The sequence below is a fragment of the Strongylocentrotus purpuratus genome, unplaced genomic scaffold, assembly GCF_000002235.5.
Source record: "Strongylocentrotus purpuratus isolate Spur 01 unplaced genomic scaffold, Spur_5.0 spur5_scaffold_7, whole genome shotgun sequence".
Taxonomy (NCBI): Eukaryota; Metazoa; Echinodermata; class Echinoidea; order Camarodonta; family Strongylocentrotidae; genus Strongylocentrotus; species Strongylocentrotus purpuratus.
The window spans coordinates 36,488,682-36,498,275 of NW_022145613.1; the positions used below are offsets into that span (position 1 = coordinate 36,488,682).

At 34.8% G+C, this 9,594-nt stretch overlaps 1 protein-coding gene across 1 annotated transcript; it reads right to left on the reverse strand.

Annotated features, from left to right (window-relative positions):
* Window positions 1–753: 753 nt before the first annotated feature.
* LOC578680 (EF-hand domain-containing family member B) lies at window positions 754–9,409 on the reverse strand. The gene is made up of 9 exons (XM_778838.4): window positions 8,894–9,409; window positions 7,960–8,019; window positions 7,328–7,471; window positions 6,733–6,913; window positions 5,957–6,197; window positions 5,387–5,693; window positions 4,515–4,857; window positions 3,610–3,791; window positions 754–3,110 (listed from the first exon to the last, which is right to left on the reverse strand). The coding sequence occupies exons 1-9, from the start codon at window positions 9,020–9,022 to the stop codon at window positions 2,919–2,921; spliced, it is 1,779 nt and encodes a 592-aa protein (XP_783931.2). The 5' UTR covers window positions 9,023–9,409; the 3' UTR covers window positions 754–2,918.
* Window positions 9,410–9,594: the final 185 nt, after the last annotated feature.

Consider the following 9,594-nt stretch of genomic DNA (forward strand, 5'->3'; position numbering starts at 1 on the left):
TTTTGCCTATAAAGTTGGAATAAGTTTGTCATCTCTTAATTTTCATGACATGATTTTGAAATTATGATTTATTCTTCATCAATAAGTTTATACCTTCTCAGAACTTAAATCAAACTTTACTGATCAATAAAGATCTGAGAAGATACAAGTTGTATGTGTATCTATCAAGAATATATCATATTTTCATAATTAATTCAAGGAAAGAGGTAAAAAATTATTCCAACATTATGGGCAACAGTGTTTACATACATGTTTGAAAAATAGTCTTGGTATTCAGGCATATCTAGCGCGGTCGTCCACTTCGTATTAACAGGGCATCATTTCACAGAGCTGTCGTAACCACAAGTTCACAGACTGGTATGCATGTATGTGAAGATTTACACACATTTCAGAGGGATGTCAGTAAACTTGTACTTGGGACGGCTTTGTGAAGTGATGCCCGGGTAATAGATGCATATGGAATGGTACCTTGGATTTTGCTGATAAGACATTTTTCATGCCTGACACAAGTTGTCCTCTCATTACTTTCAAAGCTCACTGAAGAATCCTTATCATTGCTTATGGTTAGACCAACGGAACCACAAAGAAAGGCACGCTTTCAACAGATCATGACCTTACTTGAGCTCTTGCTTTGTAATTATGCTGTTTTATAAAGAGGTTGTGGGATAGTTTTAATGATTTTCTTTTAAATAAACTGTATTAATCAACTGGCTAAGAACATATCAATTCAAAATGAACATTCAAGACAGAACCTTTTTGTTTTATTCCTTTTATTGCATATACTTTACAATGATAGATCCATATTTTCATAATAGTTATATACATAGTATATACATATTTATTAAAGATACATTTGATAGTGAATATAAAAGATGATGGTATTTGCAGAATCGTGCATAGAACAAATTGGAATTGGAATTTCAAATCTGGAAAAGAGAGGCACTGTGAAGAATATTGGATGGAATTCCTTTGCATAAAGTCTATTAGCTTGTTTATGTAGAGTCATGAGAAATATATGTACAATCAAAACACTGCATTAGATATATTACATAGGACTCTCTGTATACTAATAGTAACTTTCTTAGAACCACTTATCTGTTGCAAAATCTATCTATAATAATCTATTATGAGCTTTGATGGCATCATCAGGTTGTCCAACATAAAAACGAATTGAAAAAATGACAAAAATCGAGAAGTCTAGATCAAGTTATTGCATAATAGACATATTCACATGAAATGCAAAATGTTAAGATCATCTTGATTCGAAGACAATAGAAAGGCTGGCATAGGTGGTAAACATCTAAAATCAAATCCAGAAAATAACATGAAGATTGGATGCAATGTCTTCAAACTGCAATTTATAATCAACATAACTAGTTCACTAGCTGTCTTCTTACAGATCGATACCTGTAAGTGATGTGTATCATGGAAGATAAATGAAATAATAACTATTAATTAAGGCAACTCATCAGAGGAGTTTCATGATCTGTACAATGTACGGTGCCACCTGGTTCCGCATCAATGTTTGTGAAGTTGGCAGGATTTCAAAGTTTGCATAGATTGAAATATTAGTGAATCGGTGTACAGGTTTAATACTATCATAGGCATGTACAATCAATGAATACTAGTAGACAGATGCAAGTTATAGAGGCGAGTATGGACGGATCTCCAAATTTGAGACAATTATCATATTTTCATATCAACTTGAGAAAGGCAGCTTAGTTGTAATACATGTTTGAACAAATCAGACTTGTATATACAAAAATAAAAAAAATAAAAAAACGTTATGGCTCACGATCAATCCAAGTGTAATGAATTATTGAAGTGAATAGTTGAATAAAATTTTACATCAATTATCTGAGCTACATCTAAAGTATATGCACCAAGTTTAGCATTCTCAATCATTTCAGACCCTTAGGCAGGGTTCTGCACCAAGGCATAAATACATGCATGTACATGTAATAAAGTTGTAAACAGTAGCACAGAAAATACTGAAAAAAACATATTGTAGTGCATAAAATGATGGGATTTCAAATTCAATGATTTCCCAAAGCCTGATTCTATGAAAATGTTACTGCATATGTTAGTAATTCATCAAGGCACATATCTCAATATATGAAATAATGGAAAATAATGAAGAATACTGAAAGAAGTAATGAATGACCGATCTTCGTATATTCTACCTAGCCAATCACAACGAATGAATACCAAAATAATCTGCAAATTCATATTTTGATGCAAGTTCAAACAAGTGAGACAGACATGAATCAACCATCAACGAGTTATATTTCAATGTTTCTTTCAACTACCAGAACTGCAAACTGATAGTTTAAGACTGTATGATAAAAATTGATAAATCAAAATACTGATAGTCATGAAATATATATAGGTGGGTTGAAAATGATTTCAAGTTGCATAGTTAAATCACAATCAATCAACAAAGAAGACTAGATTAGGCATAAATCAAACAGATCAATATAATGTGTAAGCAATATACTGTACAATGTATTGTGTACCAATCAAATTTAAATGAATAATTTACAGCTTAAATAATCCAAATTTAATTTCATTCCTTTGGAGACATTAATTCAAACGTAGAAATGTAGTCTATTAGTTCACTTTAAATAAAACTTTACATGTGGATCTTTGACTCAAATATCCTTTCCGGTTATATGCTTTTAAACGTTAATGTCATCCTTGGGTGGGGTCTTGGCAAAATGGCAGCCACTGGGATGGAGACGATGTGTTAGCCAAAGGTACTGATCACTAGCTCGTCACTTACAAGTGGAGTTCCTAGAGTTCATAATATATTCTGCAGGAGGTCTTTGAAAACCTCAATATATTTGCAATAGTTACGTCCATCTGTCTTTCCTCATGAATAATGCATGAGCTCTAATTTGAATAAATGCAATCAAGGTTTACACCAGTTCCGGTCTTCCTAGGTTCTGTGCTTCATCAGCTAGTTGTAAGGCCTGGACCTCGTCTAAGACGTTCCTAAAGCTTTCCACACTGACCTGTCCTTGATCACTCCTTGAGGTCGCTACCGACCAGAGCTTGTGAAATGTTTCCGGGTCCATCTCCACTCCGATGTCAGAGAAGATTCCTTTGATCTGTTTGGAAATATTAAAAAAGATTGCTTAAAAATTAATATAATCATTTTACATAGCGGTATTACAAACCAAGTAATTGAAAACATGTAGTAATGTATTTGTGCTTACTATTTCAAATATGACATGTGAGGAAGTCATGTTGGTACTAAGGTAACAAAACATGTAGCAAACTTGTTTGTAACCTCCATGAAACTCTAGCAGAGAATATAATTATGTGATTAACTACTAATCTGAATTTTCAAATCATACATAAAAACTAATGTTGAGTTATGTGACAAAATAATGATGGATTTTTTTTCTACTTCATTCACAAATAGCTTAAGCCCATGCATGTTCTAATTTACATTCAAATCATAAATTTTGAAACAGCAAACACACACAACCTAATAGTTTAAAAATGCTGGGGTATGCAACAATGGTTGTATCATTACTTTTTATTATAGATTTAAAACAAAATTTAAAACTAGTTCTTGCCCTTTGATTACATGTTTGTACTTGCCTGTTCAGGTTCTCTTGGCTGAAAGAAGTCCTTCTCATAGATACCCTTGTTACTGTACATGGATGGATTGATAAGACCGAATGCATCAGACTCATCACCATAATTCTTAGTGTCACTGATCCGTTTAGTCCGAGGAGCTGCGATGTCACTGCGGACTGTTGGTACACCATACGTTCTGTAACCTGTTTTTACAGAAAGAAATGTGATAACAAAATCAATGTTATCCCTTCTACAATACATCTGACAAGTTCTTTATTTTAAATTGGGAATGTAACAATATATAATAATATTCTCTGATTTCACACTTGATTACATGGGCACTTTGCAAGGAGTTTCTTCAGATTTGTTTGCTACTGAACCTCAGTTTAAGTTACCTCAACCCTCAGGTCTTTGCATCCTGTGGAGGACATTGATCCTCAAGTTTCCTTTACTGTGTTCTGTCTTGAGCTTTGTCTTGATCTTTGATTTAGCTTAGTTCTATTTTTCTGTCTTTTAGGTCATTATCTATTGTTCTCCAAGATGTAATTATTGGCTTTCCTCTCTTTCTTTTTCCAGCTGGTGGTTTCCAATCAAGAGTTAATTCTGTCTTCTTCCATGTAAGGTACATGGCCAAGCCCTACATCATTCTTTGCTTGCTTGTGATTTATGTTAGAGGACTTGTGTTAGTTTCTTGTCTTACTTCTTCATTCCTAGCACAATCTTCCCAGGTTATCCCCAAGAATACTCTGAGAAACTTACGACGGAATGCATTGAGTCTTAGTTGGTTTGTGGTAAATAGTTAACTTGAATACAGGCCTGTGAAGGTGCTGCCAAAGAGGTATTATGAACTACTATGAATGAGAGTAATCAAAAGGGTATAGTCTACCGAGAGAGAGAAAACAAAAATTAATCAGTGATAAACTTACCCTTTGTAGATACTCCACCGACCACAGCATTGATCATCTGAGCCGATGTTCTATGACCCCCGATGGCTTGGTCTATCTGCTTCTTCAGCCTTTCAGGAGTCCCTTCCTTGCTTTCTTGAGATTCTCCCTTCACAGCAGCAGATGCCGGGTTGGTCAGAGTCTCTCCTTCATTCATCTTGTCCTTCCAGTTGAGGAAGTTTGCAAATTCAAAGTAGTCAATGCAGCCATTGGTGTTAGCATCACAATAGAGGATGAGCTGCTCCAGGAGCTCTGGTTCAATGGGGAGGCTGAACTGATCACAGCAGAGCCGCAGCTCATTGATGTCAATCTTGCCATCACCATTCTGGTAAAGAAAAATAGGAACATGCATGTACTATTTTGAATATCAACTTTAAAAGGAATACAAAGAATATAAAAATGTTTCGCTTTGCTTTTTAAAAAAGTGGTTTCACTTCAACATTGTATATTGGTTGTCTTGCAGCTTTTAATATTTGTATTTTGACAAAATTTTCTCTATTAACTATATATCTATATATAGAGAGTAAATGAGTGCGTTACACAGTTCATTAACCTGGAAGGAGGGATTCTTGAATGTTTGGATTTTCAGCAATAATATCAGCGTGCACACACACTCAAACACATACAACATAATCTGAATATTAATTAAATGCATGCACATGGATTAACAAACATTTCTACTTCTTCTTTTACGGTCTAACAAATTAATTCAAAACTCTATAATGTAAATCTACAAAGTTTCTAGAGAAGTCTCCCAATGGGATAGTCTAGAAATAATCAACCTCTGACATTTACATGATTTGAGATAACAACAAAAGATGGCAAAAAAATTACAACTAAGAACCAAGTCATACCTTATCATAATGGTTAAAGGCTGCCTGTAAGTTGTTGAAGTTGTGATAATTAGCTTTCTTGAGCTGTTGCCTGATAGCAGCTACAAGTCCCCTCTCCCTATCTTTGCCCCTGAGATAGCTGCCTGGGTAACGCCCATGGATGAGATCACCAGCCCCGTATTCATCTGGTTTGAGGAGGACACCGTACGAGTGGTCAGCAGGAACCGTCATGGTCTCTTTGATGGGGTCATGGACCATACCAAGTTGAGGCTGGGTACGCTCACGGAAGTCATCTACACGTTTTGACACCACCTTTGTTCCTTTATCTCTGTGGGGATAATAAAAGTTTTCAATGTTTCAACTGATTAAAAGCACAAACATTGTTTAAATACAGAATAGTACAGATAAATTCATTAAAAATTATGTTGGCTTTTAATACTGTCATCTTGATTTTCAGTACCTATGTAAACATTGATAGCCAATCATTATTCAAACCATTTCCCCCTTTAAACCAAGATAATGTTGTTATCTATCTGGAGGCAATCTTGACTGTTCATTAGTTACAGAGCATCAGTAATAAGGAACACTTACAGATGATCATTTCGCAGCCATTTCAGAGTTTGGGCGACATTCTTGCCATTATTCTCATGTGGAGTGGGGATGCCAAATAATCCATCCTTTGAGTACTGGGACCAGTCGTACTCCCTGTCAACAGGTTCTCCTACATGGAAGTTATGATGTGTCTTTCTGTAGAGTTCACGACCTTCTTCACTCTCGACATAGACTTGCTGGTAGGTCTTAGCAGGACTAACAAGCTCTCCAGCTGAACAATCTAAAATCAACAAAAGAAAACAAACCATTTCATTAAAAAATGTTCTTGTTCTCTAAAATGATATTTTAATAAAGGTTACATGATAAACCAAGAAACCCCCCCCCAAAAAAAAAAAAAAATATATATATATTAAAAAAAAATTGTTTTGATGGGGGTCAATTTGATGATAGGACTGTGAAAATATCAATATCAGTATTGGAAGCTGCTTGCTTCATGGTAGCTAGTAAGCAAGGATCACTTTCAAGATTACTTCACAATTGTATGCCTCATATAAAGAACCTTCCATTGGCTGTATAAAATATAAAAAAATCTTAGTGATTTCATATCTAGTATAGATAGCTTGGCAAAAGTTCTGTCTTTTAAGTAGTATAAAGAGTGTGCAAATATTTGATGTTATGTTTGCTTCATTCAAATCTATAGGTGACAAACAATTTTAAAATGTGCTGCTTACAATTCAGGCAAGGAATACAATTTAATCCACAGGACTCTATGGTAACTTCATCTGATAAAGTTTGATAATGGTGTTTATACTTACCAAAGATATTTGGGGTACCAAAAGTTTTTTCAAGAGTGTTCAAATCCTTGGGAAGGCCAGGTCTCTGATCATGGGATGAGCCAAGCGGTGCTTTCTGCTTACTGGCATATTGAGACTCTTTCTTGTCCGAAAGGCGCTGTGTAAACAGAGTCTTTGGATTGGGGTTGACAACTTCTCCAGCCTGAGAATATGAGAGTTAATAGAATTCTAATCTTAAGACTTTCATAGTACCATCTGGTAGACACAGACTTTAAATGAAGGCTATAAAAGGGAAATAAAAAAGACTACAGAAAAAAAAAAAAAAAAAAAAAACTTTTAAATGGATATAAAACAAAAAGCTAAAATAAAAAGGCAATAAAAGGCTATAAAATGAAATGCTTTCAAACTGTCAATACAAAGATGTGCAGTTTTTAAGATTGTTTACTACAACATATGGAACCCCTGACAACAGACTATTAAAAAAAAAAAAAAATTGGCAACGGGTCCAGAATAAAAATGTTGATAGCAAGAAATTGTAATTTAGCAAGAAGAGCTAAATAAAAAGAACAAAAGCTAGCAATAAAAATAATTTGCTGACATTCTTTTACATACATACCTTCAATGAACCTGTTGTGATGACACCATGTGATACTGTAGAGGCAATATCTGGGTCCTCTGCTTTCCCATAGAAAACCCTTCTCACTTGGGGCTCTGGTCGGGTTGTGTTGCGGAATTTCTTGACCAGTGGTGGGGTCTGAACCTGTAGAAAGGAGAGAATACAAACAAGGAAAAAAGAAATTAGTATGTGACCCACTTATGATATAATTCAATTTCTAGAGCAGGCAAAAGTAATGATGCAAATACATGCATATTCTATTACAATTGAGAATTCTTAAAAATTTGGTCGAGGTAAATCAACTTTCCAAGCAGTTTGAATTGTATCAAATGGCAAAGATTAATTACAAAGCTTCACACCCTACCCATCTATACTGTACATGTACAGTGCCCAAAGTGACTTACATTATAAATAGAGAGTCTAGACTACATGTACATCATTACATGTATTTTTTTGTGTGGAAGCCATCAAGCACAATATGACCAGTTGATTCTGCCTCAGTCTGCCTCTTACTCTTAGAAGTCTAGGATAAAACTTCTACTAATTTCATAGTTTGGAATTTCTTTTCATTTAAACTACACTGAATATATCTAAAATTTCTTCATCCATGATTGTAGCTCAGAGATACTTACTCTTGGAATGTTCATGCAGTCTCTTGTTGTCTCTCCTTCCATTGAAATAAGTTTTCCTGCCTAAAAAGAAAAGAACAATGCAAACTTGTTGAGCAAAATATCTAGAGGTCTTCCAATATACCAATATGTTTTATAGTTGTCTAGAATTGCTTTAGTATGTAGATTTGACAAAAAATAAAAAAGTGAACAAAACAAAAACAAAATTCAATGACTTTGTCCACTCACTATTCATACTTTACAGAAAATGCATGATAAATGAAAAAATAAACAAAGAAATGACAAATATTCTTCCTTAGAATATACATTACTCACACACAAATAGTACACACCAGAGCAACCATACTCACCACCATTGTTATTATGTTCAAAATTGGACAGTATTTACCGGTAAAAAGTGGTAAATACTAGTAAATACCGAAGCGGAAAATATGCCAACCCTGGCGCCAGGACACCCAACTCCCAATCATTCATAATCATATTATTACACAGTGTTTGACTTCTAATTTTTGATCCCGGATAACCTGTCTGACTGTGAAAAGTGGACTCACGACGCGATGTGTGGGTCGAATCATGTGTAGCCTGCAGTTGTCACTTAGTGGATGTAGATCTAGATCTAGAATCTACATCATACGATTAAGACCATCATGACCGTAGTACTCAAGTCTATTGAAGGAAGTAGTCAGGCCACCATTAACCAGGCAGTAACCAATTCAAGTTATCAAGTTATCAAGTTAGAATTTAGAAAGGTATTGGAGAAAGTAACATTAACAATTAATGCAATTACTAGATCTAAGTTTGAACCATACTTGAGACAGGATGGAACAGTAAAGAGGGACAAGCTTCCAGTCTCAACACCCAAGTAAGTATAGTTGAGAATGCCCAGGGGATGACAAACATTTAACAATTTGAATTTTTATTTTGTTAAAAAACTTACCGCAGTCATGTCAGAATTTCTGTCCTTGAACTTTCCTGTGTTGCTGGCTATTATGGCCTCACTCCCTTGTGAGTTTGGAGGTGTTTGTCTAAGAATGCCATTTGTAGGAGGAGAAGCAATCGCAGCCATATTTTTGTCGATATTCTTCTTTTTGTATGTGTTGTTACTGTTCACTTGCGAGGTCGAACTTGCACGAAAAGCAATCGGCTCCCTGACTGGAAGAGCCCCCGGGAGATCAGGCGTGGATACTCTTCAAACTCCGATGGGCCCGATGGAAGACGAATACTGCACTACACGTAGATCTACACTACAGTTAAAAGCGTTCTATTTCCCTTATATTTGTTAGCTAAATTGGTAAATTTGTCATTAAAATAAACCTAAACTAAGAACTGATTGTGTAAATCGACATAAAACTTCCAATGCTAATTCAAACACCTGTAAAACAGTCGGACCCCAGTCGAGTTGAGTTGGTCAGCTGTAGAATTGCGATCGCGAGATCGAGAGATAATAATAATAACACGTTGTTTATGGCATAATGTTGCTAAGGCTCTTTCAATACAATATATTTCAGAAGCAAGTTAAAAAAAGATAAATCATATAATGTGTTTTCAAAATAATCTATAAAAACAGGTATTTTTATAATACTTTATTTTCAAATGAATATTTATCATTGCTTGTTTATTAAAATCACCAATTTTGAA